Raw genomic sequence first — 25,448 nt, 5'->3', positions numbered from 1 at the left:
CAGCTTGGGGAATCTCTGGTTCCTGCTGTGTATTTGTCTAGCTTCAGCTCAATTGTCATTTCCCCAACAAGGATTGCAACCTCAGGCTACTAGAGCTAAGTTCTTGGCTCTTCTCTACTGGTCAGCATCTGAGAGATCATTTCCATGTAAAATGTTGTAGGGCATTTTAGAAGTAGGATTACTCCTACAAATTGAGTGAGTCTCCTTCTTGAAGGCAGAGTAGGAAAACTATCAACCTTTTTAGGATACATTTTTATGATATTTTTCCTATTCTTGAGTTCTTAATCTTGACTCATCTCAATAAATTGGAAAGTACTAAAGAAATTATTATAGGACTGATATGTGAATTATATAATTCCTGAATTCTGACATGTTTAAGAATGTCTTATCAAACTACAGATGACATTTAATGTATACATTATAGGTCACACTTATATCCTTGTACAGATGCAGCTTTCCTAACTTTATTGCTTTTGTAGTGTTATGGAATGGTTCGATCCCATTGGTTTTTGTTCCTTTATAGCAACTTACTTTTCCTACTTGTAAATATATATCATCATCATTTTCATCAAACCATTCATAACAGGTAAAGTAAAATGATATACACTTACATTCATCCTTTATCAGTATAGAGAATGATACTCTAAGTATTCAGACCATAAAAAAGAACATATCTTTAAGAGTATGTTTCATTTATGGGGGAAATGATGAGGAAAAGGATGAGCTGTTTTGATTGTAAGAGGTATAGTTTAAGAACATAATGTTACGTAGCTGGCATTATCAGCTCAGACCACCATGTACTCTTTTCTGGTACAGTAATCACTACTCAAAGAAATTTTAGCAGAACAACTTTTAGTAAAAACCATTATAATTTGTATTACTATGTTAAAATGACAAGCATGTTTTACTAGCTACTATAAATATTTGTTTGAGCTTGTTTTAGTTAAGTAATAAATGACATAGCTGTGGTTCTCAGATAAGTACTGACGAATAAAATAGATATAAAAATGAAGATACAAATAGATTAGTTAGCTGAAAGTAGGCCAAAGAAAGGGAAGGAGAAAGAGAGAAGAAAGTAAGAGAGATTAAAACTAAAACTTTAGGGATTAAAAAAAATTCCAAACTATATAAATTCCTATGGTAAAAGGCAATTATGACAACATTTTTTATTCAACTCCACTGCCATAACTTGGAAGAAGCCAAAATTTTTTCAGTAGGTTAGAGAATAAGTAAACTTCAATACATCCAGACAATATAGTGTTTTTCAGTGCTAAAAAGGAATGAGCTACGAAGTCATGAAAAAGACATGGAAAAAACTGAAGTACAAATTTAAGTGAAAGAAGCCAGTCTGAAAAGGCAGCGTACTGTATGATTCTAATAATATGACGTGCTGGAAAAGGCAAAACTAGGGAGATAGTGAAAGATCAGTGGCTACCAGCAGTTGGGGGTGGAGGGAAGAGGAAGAGCACAGGATTTTTAGGACAGTGAAACTATTCTGTTTGATGCTACAATGATGGATACGTATAACTGCACAATTGTCAAAACCCACAGAATGTACAATACAAAGAGTGGACTCTAATGCAAATATTGACTGTAGGTGATGGCGTGTCAATGTTAAGATTCATCAATTGTAAAAATGTATCACTCTGCTGCAGGATGTTTATAGTGGGGCAGTCTGTGTATAGAGGGGAACAGGGAATATGTGAGAATTCTCTGTAGTTTCTGCTCAATTTTGCCATGAACCTAAAACTGCTCTAAAAAGTGAAGTTTTATTAAAAAAAAAAAAAAAGAAACTTAAAAAAGAAAAAAAGAAGAAAAAGAACTTGCTGCTGATCAGTGGCTCTCAACTATAATCTAATATTAATATTTATCATTTTCCCCAAATTCAAAAATACTGTAGATGTAAATACTAATTATTTATCTACTTAACACTTAACTGCTTATGTTTTCTCAAAAGCAAAACTTTAAAATGACAAAAGATAAGAGATACAAAAACAGTTTTTTCATTAAAACAATTATGTAGGGCAGCCCGGGTGGCTGAGCAGTTTAACACCGCCCAGGGTGTGATCCTGGAGACCCAGAATCGAGTCCCATGTCAGGCTCCCTGCATGGAGCCTGCTTCTCCCTCTGCCGGTGTCTCTGCCTCTCTCTCTGTGTCTGTCATGAAGAAATAAAATCTTAAAAAACAATAAAATAAAACAATTATGTAGCTTTACTTTTACCTTAACTTATAGCTTAATTTTGTCAAGAATTAAAGTATTCTTAACCAAAATTTAAGGACTATCAGATATAAAAGGCTCAGAGATGTAATTAAAACCATGGACATTTATTATAAATCAATTATTTTGACATTTCACAATCGGAAAGCAGTAGTGTGGTAAAACACTGTGAACTTGAACTCTTTAGAACACCTGATCTAACACTTGTTAACAATATGTGGGCAAGTTACCTAACCTCTGTTTTCTCATCTGTAAAACCTAATAAATGGAAAGCACATGAAAATGCTACACTTAAAAAAGGTCAAAAATATAATATCAACTGAAAATTCTGAATCACATTTAACTTCTTTAATCATCAAAAGTTAAGATACATTTTCTTCAGTCTTAGGAATCTCTAGTCTTAATATAAAGTAAATTATCACATCTTACAAATTTTATATTTATAGCTGGATGTTTCTTCAATCATCACTGTCACTTCCTGATTCACTCAGCTGCAAATCATTTCCTAAAATAAAAAAATAGAACTGTAGCAATTATTTAATATTTTCATATTTACCATACTTATTTTTGGATAACATAAATATCATGCAAAATATAATACCAACAGTGATTCCGTTTGAACCAGCATTTTGTAATGACAAAATAATTAGATTGCTTGTCCTATAATTTAGTCATATCATTAATAATTCCAAAAATTAATACTCCTCATAAAAACATACATCATCAATCTTCAGCATAGTTTTAGTATCATCTGGCAACTATGTCAGTCTTTTTTCACACACCAACACCACCTTTCTTTGTTACTCCTACTGATTAAATTATATCAGGTGATGAGTAAAATGTGGTTTAGAAGATCAGCCTAAATCATTTTGAAGAATAAAAAAAAAAAAACCTACTTAAAACTAATTCATACTTAAAATTCAGTCAAAATATTAAATAATATATGTTAAGAGTAACTCATCATTGGTTCTTTTTGTAATTCATTGATGTGCTTACAGAAATGGAACTTACATTCCAGTGGAGGGAGATAGATAGTAAATAAACAAATATATAATATGATGCCAAACAGGGATAAATACTATGAGAAAATGAAGATGGGTATGGGAAGAGTGATGAAAGGTGCTATTCTAGATAGGATAGTTGGGAAGGCTTCCTTGAAGGATGACATTTGAACAGAGATCCAAATGTAGAAAGTTATGAAAATGTGGATGGAAGGCAGGTACTGTCCAGGCTCAGGGAACAGCAAATACAAATGTCCCAAGGCAGAAGCATGCTTGCTGTGTTCTCTGACTGTAGGAAGGCCCTGAGGCTTGAGTGGAATGAATGAGGAAGAGATGATAAGAAATGAGGTCAGAAAGATATCCAGAAGACCATGATTTCTAGGTTATCATAAAAACTTTGGATTTTGTTTGAAATGTAATGGGAATTCATCAGAAAATTTTAAGCAAGCAACTGACTTGAAATGTTTTATAGTGAATAAACTATAATATACTCTACAGTGAATATACTATATATACTTGCTTAGGCAAGCAACTGATTTGAAATGTTTTACAGTGAATATATATATATATACACACTCTGTGATATACTATAATTGTATTCCAGCTTCTCACATAAGAAATAATACTGGCTTTTCCTCACGTGGCTCGGAGAAGTAGTGCTAAGCAGTGGGGATTATAATATAATGATAGAACTTCCAGGATCATCAAAAGTACTGAATTTAGGGTATGAGAGAAAGAAAAGTGAAGAAAGATCCCTAGCATTTCTGATCTAAATAACTGGATGGTGGTATCATTTACTGATATAAGAAATACCAGTGGAACAAGATTGTGTGAGAAAAATCACAAGTTCAATTTTCAGCATGACACATTTGAGACACACAGTAAATATTCAAGTAAATATATTATAGGCAATTGGATATATAAGTCTGGAGCTCAAAGTAGAGGTTACTCCTAGAAATAAAGATTTGGGAGTCACCAGCTGCAGGGGTTTATTTGAAGATATGGGATTGGATAATATCATTTGAATAGTAAATTAGAATGGTTAAAAACATTCTTGTATTTTTGAACTACTCCAAAATCAACAAAAAGTGGCATAATTTGAAGCTAATTCCCAATTTAAGAGGAGTAGTTTCTGGCCATAAATAAATTGTTGTAAGAGAGCTCAGGCCACTGGATGAACTCCAGAACTATTACATTATTTGATAAAGAAATCTGCTAAAGCTTCTTTTGTGTATCTGGTTCCCATGACCATTTTATACTTTTCAAGGATTAAGTTTCTATTTATTACACAACTGTTCAATGCCATAAGAATGTTCAACTTGGTATGATACCCATAATCTGAGTTTCTTAGGTCAAACCCGAATGTCCTAAGTTCCACTTTTGTTAACAGACTTCATGCTGTACAGGTTATATGCATGGTATTACCATGCTGTTGACATGTTTGGTTGATTTTTAATTTATCAGGTTAGCCTGTGACCATGACATGCTACTAAAGGAAACATTTCCAATCAAAATGGAATAAAGAGTTAACCCATAGCAAATGCACTCAGACTCTTAAACCAAAGGTTCTCAGTGAGAAAAATAGTGTTCCCGCAGAGATGTTACAGAAATTTATGTGAAATGTTACTTGTCCAAATAATTTGCAGATTACTAGTGGCAGTTAGTAGAAGGGGAATTTAGGAAAGGTAAATGTATTACAATGCAGGGACCAGTCTTGCACAATAAAGAACTCTACTATGTTCTGCAAAACTTTTGAAAGTCCAGTGGTATATTCATTTACTTAGAAGGCCTGTTTGTAAACTACTCTTTTGCATAGATTTAAAATTCACTGAAACTTACAAGGATGGAACTATCATGTAAACTGAAAGAAGACTTTATTTTCCCAGAACTTTACAAAGGTTTTCTTATTTAATTGTTTTGGAAAACATATTAGTGATACTGATGCTTTTCTAATTCTTAATTCAACAAATTAAATAAAAAGAAAAATTGTTAATATTATGAGTGGTATGTTACCTTGCTTAATTCTAAATTGAGTCATTAAAGATTTCAAGCTATACTACGAAGCTGTAGTAATCAAAACAGTATGGTAGTGGTTCAAAAATAGACATATATATCAATGGAATATAGTAGATGGCTCAGAAATAAACCCATGTTTATATATATGACAAAGGAGGTAAGAATGTATAATAAATGGTGCTGGGAAAATTGGACGAATATATGCAAAAGAATGAAACTGGCCCACTGTCTAACATCATGCACAAAAATAAACTTAAGATGGATTAAGACCTAAATGTGAGGCCTAAAACCATACAAATCCTAGAAGAGAGCATAGAAGCAATTTCTTTGACATCAGTCATTGCAACATTTTTCTAGATATGTCTCTTAAGACAAGCAAACCAAAAGCAAAAATAAACTATTGGGACTACAACAAAATAAAAAGATTTTGCACGATGAAGGACCCATCAACAAAACAAAAAGACAATCTACTGAATGGGAGAAGATATTTGCAAATGGTATATTCAATAAGGGGTTAATATCTAAAATATATAAAGAATTTATATGACTTATTACCAAAAACCAAACAATCAGATAAAAAAGTGGGCAGAGCCAGTAGAGGTAGGAGCCACTTACACCAAACCCTGGTTCCCTGTGCCTAGCAAGTGCCTATGTACTGGAGCAGGACTGATTATGAGCCAGTAGAGTAGGCCTCTCCCGCTGAAGACCAGCACAGCCAGCACCCTACATGCATCAAGTCTACTGATTAGACAGTGCTTCAAAGCATCATCTTCAGTTCTGGTATTAATAGGACCAGGCTGTAGTTTTTTTCTTCTTTTTTCTTTTCCCCTTTGGAATCAGGCTTTTTTGTTAGTTTTATTTCATTTCTTTCTCTCTCTCTCTCTCTCTCTCTTTTTTTTTTTGGATCAGGCTTTCTTTTTCACTTTCCTTGTTCTTCCCTCTCCTTTCTTTTCCTTTGGAATCAGGCTTATAGTTTCTTGGTTGTCTCTTTGGGGTTTTTTTGTTCCTTTTCCTTTTCTTTGTTTTTGAATAAGGGATTCTTTTTAAGTTTTTTCTCTTTCTTTTTTTTTTTTCCCCAGGCTTATTTTAACAAACAAAGCACACCCGGTTAAAGCTCCAAACACTCCCTACTGCAAACAAGAAGGAACTCTGCAGAGGGCTGACCAGTACGAAAGAGCAGCCAAAACACAACAGCAGAGAGCACACAGCATATACCAGAAACACTTCCTGAAGTACCAGGCCCTGGACAGTCTATGACTCCTTTTTAATACAGCATTACTCGCAGGTGCAGAAAAACATAACAAACTTTTATAACATGCAAAAGACAGAAATTTAGCCAAAATGACAAGATGGAAGAATTCTCCCCAAAAGAAAGGTCAGGAAGGTATCACACACAGCCTGGGACTTGCTCAAGGCAGATTTAAGCAATGTATCTGAACAAGAATTTAAATCAAGAGTTATAAGATTACTAGCTGGACTTGAAAAATGCATAGAAGACGCCAGAGAGACCCTGCTGCACAGATAAAAGGACCTAAGACAAATCAAGCTGAAGTTAAAAATGTTATAACTGAGATACAAAACAGGCTATATGTAATTACAACAAGGATGGAAGAAACAGAGGAATGACTAGATGATATAAAAAATAAAACTAAGGAAAATAATGAAGCTGAAAAAGAAGAAGAAAATAAAACTATTAGATCATGAAGGTAGACTTAGGGAACTCAGCAATTCCATAAATCCAAATAATATCTATATCATAGGAATCCCAGAAGAAGAGCAGGAAAAAAGGGCAAAAGGTTTATTTAAACAGATTATAGCTGAGAACTAATCTGAGGAAGGAAACAGGCATTTTGGTCCAGGAGACACAGAGAATTCCCTCAAAAAAAAAAAAAAAAAAAACAAGTTAACACCACAACCTATCTAGTGAAACTTATAAAATACAAAGATAAAAACATAATTCTGAAAGCACCTCAAGAAAGTCCTGGGATGCCTGGGTGGCTCAGTGGTTGAGCATCTGCCTTTGGCTCAGGGTGAGATCTTGGATTCCCAGGATTGAGTCCCATGTTGGGCTCCTTGCATGGAGCCTGCCTCCTCTCTCTGCCTGTGTCTCTGCCTCTCTTTCTGTGTCGCTCATGAATAAATAAAATCTTAAAAAAGAGAGAGAGAAAGTTCTTATCCTACAAGGTATTTGAGACCTTATTCTTATACATAAGAATGGTGGCAGACCTGTCCACAAAGACCAGGCAGGCCACAAAGGACAGACCTGATATACTCAGTGTGCTAAATGGGACAAATGTGCAGCTGAGAATACTTTATCTAGCAAGGCTATTATTCAGAATAGAAGGAAAAATAAAGAGTTTCCAAGACAAGCAAAACTAAAGGAGTTTGTGAACACTAAACCAGCTCTGCAAGAAATATTAAAGGGGACCCTTGGAGCAGGAGAGACCAAGAGCAACAAAGACTAGAAAAGAACAGAAACAATCTACAGGAACAGTGACTTTATAGGTAATACAATGGCACTAAATTCATATCTTTCAATAATTACTTTGAATGTAAATGGACTAAATGCTCCAATCAAAAGACACAAGTTCAGGAGAATGGATTTAAAAAAAAGACCCATTGATATATGCTGCTTACAAGAGACTTGTTTTATACCTAAAGACACTTCCAGATTGAAACTAAGAGAATAGAAAACGATTTATCATGCTAATGGACATCAAAAGAAAGCTGGAGTAGCCATCTAGCCAATCTAGCCAAATTAGATTTTAAACCAAAGACTGTAGGTGAAGAAGGGCACTATATCATAATAAAAGGGTCTATCTAACAATTGTAAATATTTATGCCCCTAACTTAGGAGCAGCCAAAAATATAAACCAATTAATAATAAACTTAAAGAAACTCATTGATAATAATATAATAAAAGTAGGGAACTTTAACATCTCACTCAAAGCAATGGACAGATTATATAAGGAACAAAGGCTTTTAATGACACAATGGACCAGATGGACTTAAAAGATATATTCAGAGCATTTCATCCTAGAGCAGCAGAATACCCATTATTTTTGAGTACATATGGAACTTTCTCCAGAATAGACCACATAGTGGGTCACAAATCAGGCCTCAACCAGCACCAAAAGACTGGGATCATACCATTCATAGTTTCAGACCACAATGCTATGAATGCTATGAAGCTTGAAGTCAACCGTAAGAAAACATTTGGGAAGACCACAAATGGAGGTTAAGGAACATCCTAGAAGATAGAAGGAACATACCTCAACATCATAAATGCCATATATGAAAGACTCACACACAGCTAATATCATGCTCTGTGGGCAGCCCGGGCGGCTCAGCAGTTTAGTGCTGCCTTCAGCCCAGGTGTGATCCTGGAGACCCGAGATCGAGTCCCATGTCAGGGTCCCTGCATGGAGCCTCCTTCTTCCTCTGCCTATGTCTCTGCCTCTCTCTCTCTCTCTGATGAATACATAAATAAAAAAAAATCTTAAAAAAAAATAATATCATGCTCTATGAAGCAAAACAGAGCTTTCCCCCTAAGGTCAGGAACAAGACGGGAATGGCCACTCTCACCACTGTTGTTCAACACTGTTTTAGAAGTCCTAGCCTCAGCATTCAGAGAACAAAAAGAAATAAAAGGCATACAAACTGGCAAGGAAGAAGTCAAACTTTCACTCTTTGCATACAACATGATACTCTATGTAGAAAACCCAAAAGACCCCAACAAAAAACTGCTAGAACTGATATAGGAATTCAGCAAAGTTGCAGGATATAAAATCAACACATAGAAAGAAGTCTGTTGCATTTCTATACACCAATAATGAAGTAGCAGAAAGAGAAATCAAGGAATTGATCTCATTTACAATTGTACCCAAAACCGTAAGATACCTAGGTATCTTATGCAAATATGCAGCTGAGAATACTTTATCTAGCAAGGCTATTATACAGAATAGAAGGAAAAATAAAGAGTTTCCAAGACAAGCAAAACTAAAGGAGTTTGTGAACACTAAACCAGCTCTGCAAGAAATATTAAAGGGGACCCTTGGAGCAGGTAAGGTAACCAAAAAACCTAACCAAAAAAGGTAAAAGATCTGTAGTCTGAAAACTACAGAACACTTATGAAAGAAATTGAGGAAGACACAAAGAAATGGGAAAACATCCCACACTCATGGATTGGAAGAACAAATATTGTTAAAATGCCTATAGTTCCCAAAGGAATCTATACATTCAATGTAATACCTATCAAAATGACACCAGCATTTTTCACAGAGCTAGAACAAACAATTCTAAAATCTGTATGGAACCAGAAAAGACTCTGAATAGCCAAAGTAATGTTGAAAAAGAAGAGCTTGTTTCCCTCTCTTCTTTTATTTTCTCCCTTTCCATATGTTTATCTGTTTTCTTTCTTAAATTCCACGTAAGTGGTATCATATGACATTTCTTTTTTATTTTAAAGATATTTATTAATTTATTTATTTATTTATTTATTTATTCATTCATTCATTCATTTATTTATTTGAGACACAGAGAGGGAGAGATAGAGGCAGAGACACAGGCAGAGGGAGAAGCAGGCTCCATGCAGGAGCCTGATGTGGGACTCAATCCGGGGTCTCCAGGATCAGGCCCTGGGCTGAAGGTGGCGCTAAACCACTGAGCCATCTGGGCTGCCCAACATTTGTCTTTAAACAAGCCATAAGTGACTCTTAATGACAGAGAACAAATAGGGTTGATGGAGGGAGCTGGTGGGGGATAGGCTAAATGGGTGGTGGGTATTAAAGAGGGCACTTGTGATGAGTACTGAGTGTTGCATGTGAGTGATGAATCACTTAATTCTATTCCTGAAACCAATATTTCACTACATGTTAACTGACAACATTTATTTATTTAATTTTTTAAAAAGATTTTTAAAAAACTCAGTTGAGAGAGAGACACACAGAAAGAGCACAAGCAGGGGGAGAGGGAGAGGAAGAAGCAGACTCTGCTGAGCTGGGAGCCTAATGTGGGGCTCGATCCCAGGACTGGAGATTGTGACCTGAGCCAAAGGCAGAAACTTGACCATCTGAGTCACCCAGGTGCCCCTAACAAAATTTAAATTAAAAAAAAAGAAGAAAAAAAAAGAAGAGCAAAGTGGGAGGCATCACAATTCTGGACTTCAAGCTCTATTACAAAGCTGTAATAATCAAGACAGCATGGTATTTCCACAAAAACAGACATACAGATCAATGGAACAGAGCAGAAAACACAGAAATGAACTCATAACTATATAGTCAACTAATCTTCAACAAAGCAGGAATGAATATCCAATGGAAAAAAGACTGTCTCTCAAATGGTGCTGGGAAAATTGGACAGCCACATGCAGAAGAATGAAACTGGACCACTTTCTAACACCATACACAAAAATAGATTCTAAATGGATTAAAGACCTAAATGTGAGACAGGAATCCATCAAAATCCTAGAGAAGAACACAGGCATCAATTTCTTTGACCAAAGAAATTTCCAGAGGTAAGGAAAACACAAGCAAAAATGAACTATTGGGACTTCATCAATAAAAAAAAAAAGCTTTTACACAGCAAAGGAAATAACAAAACTAAAAGCCTATGAAATGGGAAAAGATATTTGGAAATGACATAATAAAGGGTTAGTATCCAAAATCTATAAAGAACTTATAAAACTTAATAACCCCAAAATTTAAAAGTCCAGTTAAGAAATGGGCAGAAGGGGATCCCTGGATGGCTCAGTGGTTTAGCACCTGCCTTCGGCCCAGGGCATGAACCTGGAGTCCCGGGATCGAGTCCCGCATCAGGTTCCCTGCATGAAGCCTGCTTCTCCCTCTGCCTGTGTCTCTGCCTCTCTGTCTCTCTCTCTGTCTCTCTCTCTGTGTCTCTCATGAATAAATAAAATCTTAAAAAAAAAAAGAAATGGGCAGAAGACAGAATAGATACTTCTCTTAGGAAGACATAAAAATGACTAACAGACACATGAAAAAATGCTCAACATCATTCATCATCAGGGAAATACAAATCAAAACCACCTTACACCTGTTAGAATAGCTAAAATTTGCAACTCAGGAAACAGTAGATGTTGGCAAGGATGTGGAGAAAGGGGAACTGTCTTACAGTGTTGGTGGCAATGCAAACTGATGCAGACACTCTGGAAAAACTATATGGCGGTTCCTCAAAAAGTTAAAATTAGAACTACGTACAACCCAGCAATTGCATTACTAGTTATTTATCCAAAGGATACAAAAATAGTTATTCAAAGAGGCACATGCACCCCAATTTTATAACAGAACTACGTACGATAGCCAAAACATGTGAGGAGCCCAAATGCCTATCAACTGATGAGTGGATAAAGATGACGTGGTATGTGTATATATGTATATACATATATACACATACATATACACACACACATATATATATATACACATACATATAAAATTATATTTTAGTTATGAAAAGATCAATATGGCTGCAATGTACATAAAGGATCAAAAATGGGTTTGAGTAGGTAAGTGGTAAACCAGTTAGAAACCACTGCAGAGTTAAAAGCAAGAAATAATAGCAAGTTGAACTAAAGTGATAGTAGTGGAGATGCAGAGAAGTAGATGAATTTGAGAAATATTAAGGAGGTAAAATAAACAGAACTTGATGAAGGATTGACTACACTGTAAAAATGAAGATGAAATAAATCTTTGTATACCATTAGGCTTCTAGATTGCATCATTAGATGAGTCCTACCTTTCTCTAAGAGGAAACAGTGAGCTAATGATTATAAGTTGGTTTTGGGCAAAGTGAACTTGGGATGCCTTTATTAAAAGATGATGTTGGACCTACCTGTTTCCAGAGCTCAGAGGTCTGGGTTGGAGATGCAGATTTATAAGCTATCTATACGTAAGTATTAATTACAGCAGAAATATGGAGGAGATTCTCTAGGGAAAGAATGTGGAGTAAAAAGAAAAAAAGACCTAGAATTAAGGCTTGATGAACTCCACCTCTAATGACTGAGTAGAATATTCTAAACTGCCAAAGGATAGAGAGGAAAGTATCTAGAGAGATAGAAGAAAAACCAGTAAGACATTATGTCACAGAGTCAAAAGAAAAGGAGTAATTCAACAAAAAGGTAATGATTAATCATAGTATCAAATGAATAAGAGTTTTTCTCTTTATCCAAATTTTAGATCATAATTGCTACGATGCCACTGTGAGTTCTTACTTTTCTAATTACTCATGTTTTTTTTTTTAATTTTTATTTATTTATGATAGTCACACAGAGAGAGAGAGAGAGAAAGAGAGGCAGAGACATAGGCAGAGGGAGAAGCAGGCTCCATGCACCGGGAGCCTGACGTGGGATTCGATCCCGGGTCTCCAGGATCGCGCCCTGGGCCAAAGGCAGGCGCCAAACCGCTGCGCCACCCAGGGATCCCATAATTACTCATGTTTTTATATACTTACTTAAAGTATTCATCAGAAGGCCACTGTGGTCATGAGATCTATTCTGGCTGTCATCCATATAAGGAAACCTACACTGTGGCATGGCAGACAGGGCAGGATGTCCCGAGACATAATTCCCTGGATCAGAAGGAGAGGATCTGCATTCCTCATTATCTGAGTCACTGGAACTATCCTCACTGCTTGAAGATGATGAACTTCTGGAATCCGATGAACTATCACAACTACTCATCTGGTCCATTAGGCTAGCTTCTGCCTTCAGTTCTGAAAATAAATCAGAAATTAACTGATAGGTTAAATAATATCAAATATAAATAATAAATAAAATTGGAATGTGTTAGCTTCTAACTGTTGAGGAATGAATAAGATTAAACATACATTTAGAGCATTTAAATCATTTTATTTAAAGAGCTTCTTACGGGGCACCTGTGGGTGGCTCAGTCAGTTAAGCGTCTGCCTTTGGCTCAGTTCATGATCCCAGGGGTCCTGGGGTTGAGCCCCACATGGGACTCCCTGCTCAGTGGGGAGCCTGCTTCTTCCTTTCTCTCTGCCCCTTTCCCTCTAACTTGTGTGTACCCACACCCTCTCTCTCTCTCTCAAATAAATAAATAAAATCTTTAAGAAAAAAGAAGCTCCCCTACCATTAAAAGACATAGGCAGTGCCTAAATCTAAATACTACATTTATTATATCATTATACTTAAATATTTATATATTTCAAATAAAATAAAGAATGTAAAAAATTGAAACTGTAAAAATTAAAATCTATTTATGTAGAAACCATCCTCCAATTCCTCTTACTCTCCCAATTCATAAAAGGCAATGCAATATGTACAGATGAATTTCTTTTTTTTTTTCCCCCTGGCTTTTTTGACCTGCAATTGACATAAGTGTTTATATTTACAGTGTACCAACAGGCTCCTGGCCCCAGTATAAGTGGCTCAACCTGAGAATATACTTCCTCTTGAACCAAGAATCTGGACATTCAATGTGAGCAGTTGAGTGACCCTGGATGGAAAGAGGTCCCATCTCTGATTTAGCAGTTCAAGGTGGTCAGGCTGGACAATGGAGGCCTCATAGAAGTATGCTGCAAGGATAGCAGCTCTGCTCTCTGGGCCAACCCTTCCCTGACAGAGTTCAGCCTTTGCACCAAAGAGCAGGGTGATGCCAGTATGTACCTGGTGCTCCAGGGCCTGCAGAGCCCCACCTGCGAGATACAGAAGCTCAATCTCCAGAACTGCTGTCTGATGAAGGCTGGCTGTGGGGCCCTGCCCTTTATGCTGCACTAAGTGCCCATCCTGCATGAACTGCATCTCAGCGAGTGACAATCTGCTGGTAGGTGCTGGCTTGTAGCTGTTCTGCAAAGATCTCCTGGACTCCTGCTGCTACTTCAGCTGGAGTACTGCAACCTGACAGCTGCCAGTTGTGAGCCCTTAGCTGTGGTGTTCAAAGGCCAAGCAGCATTCAAGGAACTCATGCTGAACAACAGCGACATCTGCCAGGCTGGTGTCTGAGTGCGATACCAGGGCCCGGCAGACTCTGCCTGCCAGTGGAGATGGTCAAGCTGGAGAACTGCTGCCTCACATGGGCCCACGATAAGGACCTGTGTGGTATTGTGACCTCCAATGTTTCACGGCAGGTGCTGGGCCTGGGTGACAAGCTGTGCCCCAAACTGCTATACCCCAGCTCCTGACACAGGAACCTGTGGTTCTGAGACTGTAACATCACAGCTAGAAGTTGCAGAGACCTTTGCTGCATCCTTAGGGCCAAGGAGAGCCTAGTGGGGCAATGTCCTGGGGGGCGAGAGTGCCTGGCTGCTATGTGAGAGTCTTTGGGAGACTGGCTGCCAGCTGCAGTACCCATGGGTAAAGTCCTGCAGCTTATGGCCATCTGCTATCACCACTCTGGTACCATGTTGATCCAAAACAGGATCTCTTGAGCTGCAGATGAGCAACAACAAGCTGGGGGATTCTAGAGTCCAGGGACTCCGCTAGGGCCTGTACTAGCCTGGCACCATACTGGGAGTGCCCTGGCTGGGGGAATGCGACATGACCAACAGTGGCCACAGCAGCCTGACCTTGCTCCTGCTGGCCAACCTCAGCCTGTATAAGCAGGACTTCAGGCAACGACTACTGGAACAGCTAGTCCTATACGCCATCTACTGGATGAAAGAGACAGAGAATCGTGTGCTAAGCCTGAAGTTCATCTCAGGAGTAGCTCCCTGCCCCAGCTTCTGAAGCTCTCCTGACAGGCCCTACCCCGCAGGTAACTGACTGCTCTTAGGGTTCTCACTCTGTGTGTCCTAGCTTTAACTGAAGAGAAACACTCAGACCAACTGACTTTTGGGAGAAAATTTTAGACATTTTATAATTATTAAATATTTTTTTATTTTTCGCAGGAAGAAACAAATCCAAAATGTACAACTTAATGCTCTGATATACATTGTGAAATTATTGTGATAATCATGTTTTTCTTTAGATTTTATTTATTTATTCATGAGAGACACAGAGAGAGGCAGAGACATTGGCAGAGGGACCAGCAGACTCCACACAGGGAGCCCAGTGTGGGACTAGATCCCAGGACCCCAGGATCACACCCTAAGCCAAAGGCAGACGCTCAACCGCTGAGCCACCCAGGCATCCCATGACAATCATGTTAATTAACATCATCTCATAGTTTCCATTTATGTATGTGTATGTGTGTGTGTGTGTGTGTGTGTGCGATGGGAATACATAAGATCTGCTCTTTTAGCAAATTTAGACACCGTATTACTGGCACAAAAATAGACACATAGATCAATAGAACAGAATAGAAAACCCAGAAATGAACTCATAACGTCGACAAAGCATGAAATAGTATCCAGTGGGAAAAAAGACAGTCTCTTCAACAGTGTTGGAAAAATTGGACAGCAACATGCAGAAAAATGAAACTGGACCACTTTCTTACACCATACACAAAAATAAATGTTAAGTAGATTAAAGACCTAAGCATGAGACATGAAACCGTTAAAATCTGAGAGGAGAATACAGGCAGTAACCTCTTTGACATTGGCCATAGCAACTTCTTACTAGATATGTCTCCTAAGGGAAGGGAAACAAAAGCAAAAATAAACTATTAGGACTTCAGTCAAAATAAAAAGCTTCTGCACAGCAAAGGAAACAATAAAACTGAAAGGCAACCTGTGGAATCAGAGAAGATAGTTGCAAATAACATATCTGATAAAGGGTTAGTATCCAAAATATATAAAGAACTTATTAAACTCAACACCCCCAAAACAAATAATCCAATTAAATATCAGGCAGAAGACATGAATAGACATTTTTCTAAAGAAGACATGCAGATGGCTAACAGACCCATGAAAAGATATTCAACATCATTCATCATCAGGGAAATACAAATCAAAACTACAGTGAGACCTCAATACCTGTCAGAATGGCTAAAATTAACACCACAGGAAACAACAGTTATTGGTAAGGATGTGGAGAAAGGGGAACTCTCTTACACTGTTGGTGGGAATGCAAACTGGTGCAGCCACTCTGGAAAACAGTATGGAGGTTCCTCAAGAAGTTAAAAATAGAGCTACCCTAGATCCAGCAATTGCATTACTAGGTATTTACCCAAAGGAACAAAAATACTGATTTGAAGGGGCACATGCATCCCGATGTTTATAGCATTATCAGCAACTGCCAAATCATGGAATCAGTCCAAATGTCCATCAATCGATAAATGGATAAAGATGATACGGTGTGTGTGTGTGTGTGTGTGTGTGTATACAATTGGAGAACTACACGCAAATTATGAAGGAAGAGTACAGAAGCAAATACACTGTGACCAGGTGACCAGAGTTCTACTCCTCCTACAACTGCTATACCAACTTGAACATCCAACTTGAACCTAGAAAAAAATGGAGATTTAAGTTTCCTTACTTTCAAAGTGACTGTATCTCCCTAGAAACACCTTCCTGCTGAGAAGTGAGCAGTAATTCAGAAGAACTTACTGTATCTTATTACATCTCCTCACTTCACTATTGAAGTGAGGACACTTTTGATGTCAAAAAGTGTCAAAGTTAGACCCGTTGTTAATTAAAATGAAAAATTTCACCTAACATTTCTTAGTAACGTCTTACAACGAGTATTATACACACTTAGACTTTACCTCTTTCAATATCATCCATTGGAGATGCTGGGGACAGTTTGTCTTCAGATGGAGAATGTTTCATAAGATTTGGAGTCCTAGCTGAATTCCGCATTTGTTGCTGGTGTTGCTCTATGCGATACTGAATTTTACTACTTCCTTCAAATCTGCAATTAAGAATATAAAAGGTCAAAACAGGGGTGATTGAAATTTAACAACTGCAACTTACAAAGTTACTAAAATTGACCACTTGTTTCCCTAGAGATCCTTAAAATGAAATCCAAAAATTAAGACATTAATTTAGCTCATTATTTAACAAATATGTTTTTTTAAAAAGGATTTTATTTATTTATTCATGAGAAACACAGAGAGGGGAGAGAGAGAGGCAGAGACACAAGCAGAGGAAAAAGCAGACTCCACACAGGGAGCCCGATGTGGAACTTGATCCTGGGTCTCCAGGATCACACCCTGGGCTGAAGGCGGTGCTAAACTGCTGAGCCACCCGGGCTGCTCAACAAATATGTATTTAACAAATACTTAAAAACAAAAACAAAAACAAATACTTATTGAATCCTATTATATACATGACATATACACAGATCCAATAAGGGATACAAATGTAACAAAAACAAAACTACTGCTCAAAACTGAAGAGATGAGACACACAAATTATTAAATAAACTGAAATGATACATACGTATATAACAAATATAACATATTCCCTAAATTCTAAAATTATCATTTCTGTTAAAGTCAAATCACTTTCACATTTTTCTTTTTTTTTCTTAAAGATTTTATTTATTTATTTGAGAGAGAGAGATAGCAAGAGAAAGCACAGTGATGAAGGGCAGGGGGAAAGGGAGAAGTAGGCTCCCCGCTGAGCAGGGAGCCCCGATATGGGCTCAATCCTGGGACCCCAGGATCATGACCTAAGTGGAAGGCGGATGCTTAAATGACTGAGCCACCCAGGCATTCATTTTCATTTTTCATTCCTAACTTTAAGACATGTTACTAAAGGAGATTCACATACTTTCTTTTGAATACTTTTAAGAGTATAAAATGTAGTTATGCTTGACTTCTGTCTCTTCCATTTCCAGTTACCAAATCCTGTCATTTTTACCTTCGAAGAGTATTTAGAACCTCATTGTTATTTTCAATCCTACTTTCAAAAATCATGGTTTATGCATTTTTTTGTTTCCCACATTGTTTCATTGTTTCATTTTACTCAACTTGTTTGGTAGATTGTTTATAAGTGTGTCAATCTTCTTTTCATGGGCACAGAAATCTCTGCTCTATTCAAAGAGGTCTTACTCACTGGCTTCAAATAAGTCAAATATATTCCTGCATTCAAACCTTGCCTACAACTTCATCTTCTCTGTGATATTTTCCAAACTTTCCTACTAATAGAAATTACTAGCACAGGGAGGGGATAATAAAAATAGAGCTTCCCAGGGTCCTTCTTTGATCTGAAGTTAGATCTAGGAACTCATATTTAACAAGCACCCATGGTAATTCTTATCACCAAGTATATTTGGTAGAAAAAAAAACCCAAATCTTTTTTTCTTTTCCTTTAAAGTTTTTATTTAAATTCTAGTTAGATGAACAGTGTAATACTAGTTTCCAAGTATAGAATTTAGTGATTTATCACATACATACTACACCCAGTGCTCATTACAAGTGCTCTCCTAAATCCCCATCACCCATTTAACCCATCCCTCCCTCACCTCCCCCCATCAGTTTGTCCTCTATAGTTAAGAGTCTGAAACTTGGTTTTCTTCTCTTTTTTCCCATGATTGTTTGTTTTGTTTCTTAAATTCCACATATGAGTGAAATCATATGATATTTGTCTTTCTCTGACTTAATTCACTTAGCATAACACTCTCTAGCTCCATCCGTGTTATTGCAAGTGGCAAGATTTCATTCTTTTTTATGGCTGGGTAATATAGATATAGAGATAGATAGATAGATAGATAGATCGATCGATTGATCTTGACCACCATTGACCATTCATCAGCTCAGTGGGTTTTTGGGCTCTTTCCATATTTTGGCTATCTGTTGATAATGCTGCTATAAACATCAGAGTACATGTATCCCTTCAAATTCTTAACCTCGAGGCATCAGTAAGGACTCCCTAAAACCTCCAATCAATGATACCTTTCCCCTTCCTTTAGGTCCTAGAACAACTTTTGTCTATGCCATTTTTATGGCTTTTAGTGTACTTCCTTTATATTACACGATAATGTATCACCTATCTGCAAATAAGAATTTCAGATGGATATATTCTTACTTTTTAAATGGAATGATCTGTTAATCCAATTAAAATGCAGGGTTAGTATTTGTATTTGTATAGGAAACTTTCATTTTCCTAGTGCCTTACATATTCTAGGTGCTAAATAAATTTTCACTAATGAAGATGGAATGATTTTGGAGAGTTTATAATGGCTCAGTTTAATTCTATGGCAGCATCTACAGTAAAATAAAAGGTATACCTATACGTATAGAAAATATTCAGAAACAAAAAGGCTTTTATATATCATAGGAAGAGGTGGTAAAAGCTTTTGACTAAGGGTCTCTACCAAATTTAAACTTGGAAAAAGATTAAAACATTTTTGTGCCACGCAGAAACAATCCTTATAAAATAATGTGACTTAGTACAATAATTCTTTTCACTGACATTTCCTTTGCAATTTATATAGTTGATAAAATAATTTAATTAATGACATACCTTGTTTTTTTTACAGTGATGTTGCTGCTGAGTTTTTCTAGCCGACATTCTCCAGTGTCATGGTTAATAATTAAAATGCATTCCTTTAAGTAAGGTTTCTTTGAACCCTTGAAAACAGTTACTGGTGGAGTTGACCCCTGTTTAAAAAGTTAATTATAATTACTTGAAATTTATCACATAAATTTAGTTGGGAGGGCCTTTGGGATCTTCTGTGTTTCTCAATTTATGTTATACCTCATGTCACCTAACTACCTAAGTTTATTACTCTAACAAGGATTCATAGTAAAAAAGATAGAGATAAAGCAAGGCTGAGGTCTCAAACCTGCTATTTTTGAGGAAAGGGAAGAGGAAGCACTTGCCCTGAGTCATTAAAGATTTGTTACATTGGGCCTATAACAGGCAATTGGGATTCAATTTTAATGCAACCAATACATTTTATGGATAAGGGAACAAAAGCCCTGAATCATATTGCCTACCCACCCTCTTCTTCCTTCATAAGTTTTTAAAATCTGGTATTTTCTTAAAGTGGTGCTTCCCTATGCAGATCACCTGTTATATTAAACCCACTGATTGGGGATCTCTGGGTGGCGCAGTGGTTTGGCGCCTGCCTTTGGCCTAGGGCGCGATCCTGGAGACCCGGGATCGAATCCCACATCGGGCTCCCGGTGCATGGAGCCTGCTTCTCCCTCTGCCTGTGTCTCTGCTTCTCTCTCTCTCTCTGTCTCTGTGACTATCATAAATAAATAAAAATTAAAAAAATTAGAAAAAAAAATAAACCCACTGATTAATTTTAGCATCATTAAAAGTGGGACAATCAGATATTATATGCTTCATGATGTGATATAAAAGCAGCATCACCTATCAAGTATTCTTGCCTAAGCGCACGCACGCGCGCGCACACACACACACACACACACACACACAGAATCTAACTCTTATCAAGCCTTTAGAGATAACTATCCATTTATAGGAAATAAAAGGAATAGAGGAGCGGATGAGTAAGATACCTCTGAATAATAATCCAAGGACTCAAATTACAGTTGATAAGAGATATGTGCAACATTCCTTTTAAAGATATTTGTATTCCTACTTAGAATAGATCTTAAAAATATAATACTTATTGTACTTTGAGTTCCTGAAAAATAAAGGACTGGAACATAATTTCTTTTATTGCTCCTAGCACCTAAAGTACAAACCCTTCACAGATACTAAATGGATGCTGAATATGAACAGTATGAACATTTTGATCCTAAGTAACAAGTTAAATAACTGCCTTCTCTATAACTGCCTTCCACAACTTGTTCAAGTTTTAAAAAGTAAAGTTCTTTTCCTTATTAAATTGAGCACCATTCCTTTTTTAAACTTGAATTACTGCCCATTCCCTTATTCCACACCTCAAGAAAGGGGTATTAAAGTATTAAAGTGCCAGGAAACTCCTAAGCATATAAACTATCTTTGCCTCTAAATAACTATTTTGTGAGCAAATGAAATTTAAATCAGAGGCAGCCTGAAAGATAAGGACTTAGCCACTGTGAGAACTGGGGGAAGAGGGCTCTAGGGAAAGGGGATAGCAAGTGCAAAGGATCTGAGGCCAGAAAGATGAAGTGAGGGGCAAAGGGTGTGGGAGAGCTTGGGTGGATGGATGAGTGCTAGATCCTGAAGGGTCTTCCTGGCCACGGGGAGCGTTTGAGATTTTTTTGAGAGTCATGAGAAGCATTTGGAGGCCTCTAAGCTGAAGAATGACCATTCATTCATTCATACATAGCATGGGAGAACACATGCAAGTAGGGGGTAGGGCAGAAGGAGAGGAAGAGAGCAAATCCTAAGCAGGCTTCATGCTTAGTGTGTAGGCTGGTGTGTGGCTGGATCTCAGGACCTTGAGATTGTGACCTGAGCTGAAATCAAGAGTCTGATGCTTAACCAACTGAGCCACCCAGGTGCACTTAGAATTACTTAGAATTACCTTTTAAAAAGACCACCTTGGGCAGCCCCAGTGGCTCAGTGGTTTAGCGCCGCCTTCGGCCCAGGGCATGATCCTGGAGACCTGGTATCAAGTCCCACATCGGGCTCCCTGCATGGAGCCTGCTTCTCCCTCTGCCTCTCTTTCTGTGTCTCTCATGAGTAAGTAAATAAAGTCTTTAAAATAAATAAATAAATAATAAATAAATAAATAAATAAATAAATAAATAAATAAAATAAAAAGACCACCTTGTAAAAACATATGTGAACTTCTACAGAGTGCTAAACACTGTTCCAAGTATTTTGTGTGTGTAATATTAAACTCATTCAACCTTCAAGAAAACCCAAACTACTGAATACTACCAATTATCTCTATATTTACTGCTATTACACAACTTTAGAACCCAGTCATCATCTCACCTAGGTTGCTATTAATCCTTCTCTCTACCCTCCTTCCAGTTTTGTCCCCCATTTGCTGACAGGAAAAATCTGATCATGCCTGATTATGAATACCAGGAAAGGAAATTAACCAGTAATGGAAGGGAAAATTACAACCATACTCCCAAGTAGAGGGGGAAAAAAGAAGAGATACTTAATGAAACTAATAAAACAAATGAGAAAAAAATGAAAATAACTAATAAACATACTATAAGGTGATAGATATAAAAATCTAGTACATTAGCTTTTAACTAAATGGAGATAAAGTTAAGTTCTCCTAATAAAAACAGAAAGTGTTGAACTGGGTTTAAAAATAAAACAGAATAGGGGTACCTGGGTGGCTCAGTCGGTTCAGTGCCAGACTCTTGATTTTGTCTCATTGTCTCAGGTCATGATCTCAGAGTCATGATCTCAGGGTTGTAAGACTGAGCCCCACATTAGGCCCTATGCTCAGTGCAGAGTCTGCTTGGGATTCTCTCTCTCCCTCTCCTTCTGCTCTTATCTCTGCTCGAGTGCTCTCTCTTTTTCTCTAAAAAATAAACTTAAAAAAGTGAAACAATATTCTCTTAACAAAAGATATACTGAAAACAAAGTGTCAGCTAAATAAAAGAGACACGGAAATTCCATGAACATGCAAATCAAAAGAAAGCCAGGGTGGCAATATTAATATCAGACAAGAAAGTACTTAAGTTTAAAATCACAAGAACAGGATTAAAAGATATATATAATAAAAAGATACAATTCATTAAAAAACATAACTGTAATAGGATGTTAAAATAGAACCAGTCCTAAAATAGACTGAGGTCCGAGTGTGGTGGGCTATTCTCTCATTTGAGCTAAATACTCGGTGGATGGAACCAAACCAAGTTCATCTTGGGAGGGATGTTGCCCAACAGTTTGGTTTAGAGTAACATAGTAGTGCATCTGACATACAGAACTTTCATAAGTCCAGCATTTGGGGTCATAAGCAACCATTAGAGATACATTTGCTACATAATAGGAAGTGCAGATGGAAGGAGCGGACTATTTCATTGAGGCTCACAAAAGTATCCTCAAGATAGGATCAGCACTAAAGAATGCCAAACTTGTCAGCACCATTGGACAGCACCAATGACAAATCATAACAGTTAATTCAGTTTTTTTCCCTTCAAAATTTAACATTTTGAAATTTTATAGTAGTCAACCATAGAAAAATTTTTTTTTAAGATTTTATGTATTTATTCATGAGAGACACAGAGAGAGAGAGGCAGTGACATAGGCAGAGGGAGAAGCAGGCTTCTCGAGGGCAGCCCAATGTGGAACTCAATTCTGGGACTCTGGGACCATGCCCTGAGCCAAAGGCAGATGCTCAACCACTAAGCCACCCAGGCGTCCCCATAGAGAATTATTTGTAAGGAAGAGAGATTTGTAAATGCCCAATATTAACCAGATTATCAGCTTTCATTTTCATTAGTTTCTTCTATTTGATACTACCAAAGAAAATCTAGAGGAATGAAAATTAGAAAAATCTACCCTATGAAGGAACTGCCGTAAACTGATGGGACTCTTAAATGTTTAGTATAATAAAAGTTCCACTTTATAGGATGGCTTCTAGTTTCTAGCCATTTTTACTCAGATAATGAAAAGCAAGTTCATAAAGAAAACAGAGAATCTAAACACTTTAAACTAACAATCATTACATTTCCACAAAATTAAGAACTCTGAAGAAATGTAAACCTCTTACTTGTTTAAAGAAGTTCTTTAACTATGGGAAGAAAATCCACAAAGTGTATATGAGAATGTAATTTCTATTCTTATTCACAATTGTTCTAGGACTGTATGGCCAGCAGAAAAAAAAATATTGGCTTTCTACAGGTGGTAATTTTAACTATTTTCTTTCAACTATCTAAAAGAGTTATAGGATAAAGTTTAAATTCTTTTGCATTACAGATTAAGACCTTTTTTATCTGATTCCTAAATACCTTTCCATCTCCCACAATGTCCCTAGTGGACTCCTTCTGGTCTAGTGACAGTGGTTTATATGTAGTTCTTCAAATGTAACAGACTCTTGTTGCCTTGTCTTAGCCCATGTCTTTTTCTTTTCTCTAAAATGTCTTCCCTCTTTTCTTTACCGAATTTCAACTCTTCTTCAAGACAGCATACCTTGGCATCTCTTCTTTTTCTGTTAACTGAGTTCTCTTCTGCATTTCCATAATATCCTGTGTACACAGGATACTCTGTGACAATCCTTACATTTCTATATTTTCATCATTTATTTCCTGTCTTCCTCATTAAATGGTAATATTTTTCAGGACAATGACTATGTTTAGTCAATAACCACATGGCACAGGAGTTATCACACAGAAGGCATATGTATATATAGTCCATCTGTTTCTCTTTCTCATGCATAATATATACACACACAAATATTGAGACATATTCTTTTTGTATATCTCTGGTGGAATGGGGTGCAGGGGTACTTACTTCTTCCCAAATTACTTTTTTTGCTGTTTCAGAAATTTACAATTTGAAGGCTTGAAAACTTCCTTCTAGAACTGTCATTCCCTAAAGAGGTATTTCTTTTTTTTAATAAAAAGATTTTATTTATTTATTAGAGAGAGAAAGAGAGAGAGCGAGAGCGCAAGCAGGTGGAGTGGCAGGCAGAGGGAGAGAAAAAAGCAGGCTCCCCACTGAGCGGAAAGCCCAGCATGGGGCTTGATCCCAGGACCCTGGGATCATAACCTGAGCTGAAGACAGATGCTTAAACAACTGAGCCACCCAGGCCCCACTCTAAAGAGATATTTCAATTGAGATCATAATCATATACAAGGTAGATGGTAACCCTTGCTTAAAGGATATATGCAATTAAGAAAGGTTAATTAATAAATGTAAGAATTCCCCCCTGCTTGTAATAGAAAAGCAGTGCAAGGAATGAGGTTGGAAGGATTGTAATTTAAGAAAAGAATATTCTACATGGGAAAGAAGAACTTAGCTAAAGTTTTTTTTGCAAACCAATCATCACTGATCAATAATCCTATGACTTGACACCAGGCTAGGGGTACCTGTTATCAACTGAGGACTTTTTAATAACTTTTAGAAGTCAGAGGATGGCTTAGGTTTTTCTTTAAAGAGGTTCATAAAGCAAAAAAGGCTTAGATTTATGGGAACTAAATTTCTTTTTTTTTTTTAAAGGTTTTATTTATTTGTTCATGAGAGAGAGAGAGAGAGAGAGAGGCAGAGACGCAGAGACACAGGCAAAGGGAGAAGCAGGTTCCATGCAGGGAGCCCGACATGGGACTCGATCCTGGGTCTCCAGGATCACGCCCTGGGCTGAAGGTGGCGCTAAACCGCTGAGCCACCCGGGCTGCCAGGGAACTAAATTTCTAAACTGTTTTAGAAATGCCAGTTTTTCCATAACAGAGTAATACAAAGGTTTATTCATCCATATGTCTTACACTGAATTGGTTTTTCATTTCCTTCAGTTTATAAGGGAGCAAATGTGAAGAAGTCTCCC

At 37.1% G+C, this 25,448-nt stretch overlaps 1 protein-coding gene across 3 annotated transcripts in view; it reads right to left on the bottom strand.

The window, feature by feature from the left end:
* Positions 1 to 2,305: 2,305 nt before the first annotated feature.
* Positions 2,306 to 25,448, bottom strand: part of EAF2 (ELL associated factor 2) — a 189,162-nt gene continuing 166,019 nt past the window's right edge. For 2 of the 3 annotated variants that reach the window (XM_049105516.1, XM_049105517.1), the window contains 3 exons: positions 16,855 to 17,000; positions 12,704 to 12,964; positions 2,306 to 2,724 (listed from right to left, as the gene is read on the bottom strand). In XM_049105516.1, coding sequence (XP_048961473.1) covers positions 2,678 to 2,724; positions 12,704 to 12,964; positions 16,855 to 16,948 — 402 coding nt within the window. In that variant the 5' untranslated portion in view covers positions 16,949 to 17,000 and the 3' untranslated portion in view covers positions 2,306 to 2,677. Of the gene's footprint in view, positions 2,725 to 12,703; positions 12,965 to 16,854; positions 17,001 to 19,558; positions 19,696 to 25,448 lie in introns of all 3 variants that reach the window. The other variant, XM_025475709.3, reaches the window with a different exon arrangement.

Source organism: Canis lupus, chromosome 33 (genome assembly GCF_003254725.2).
Source record: "Canis lupus dingo isolate Sandy chromosome 33, ASM325472v2, whole genome shotgun sequence".
NCBI lineage: Eukaryota > Metazoa > Chordata > Mammalia > Carnivora > Canidae > Canis > Canis lupus.
This window is presented reverse-complemented; position numbering and strand designations above follow the sequence as displayed.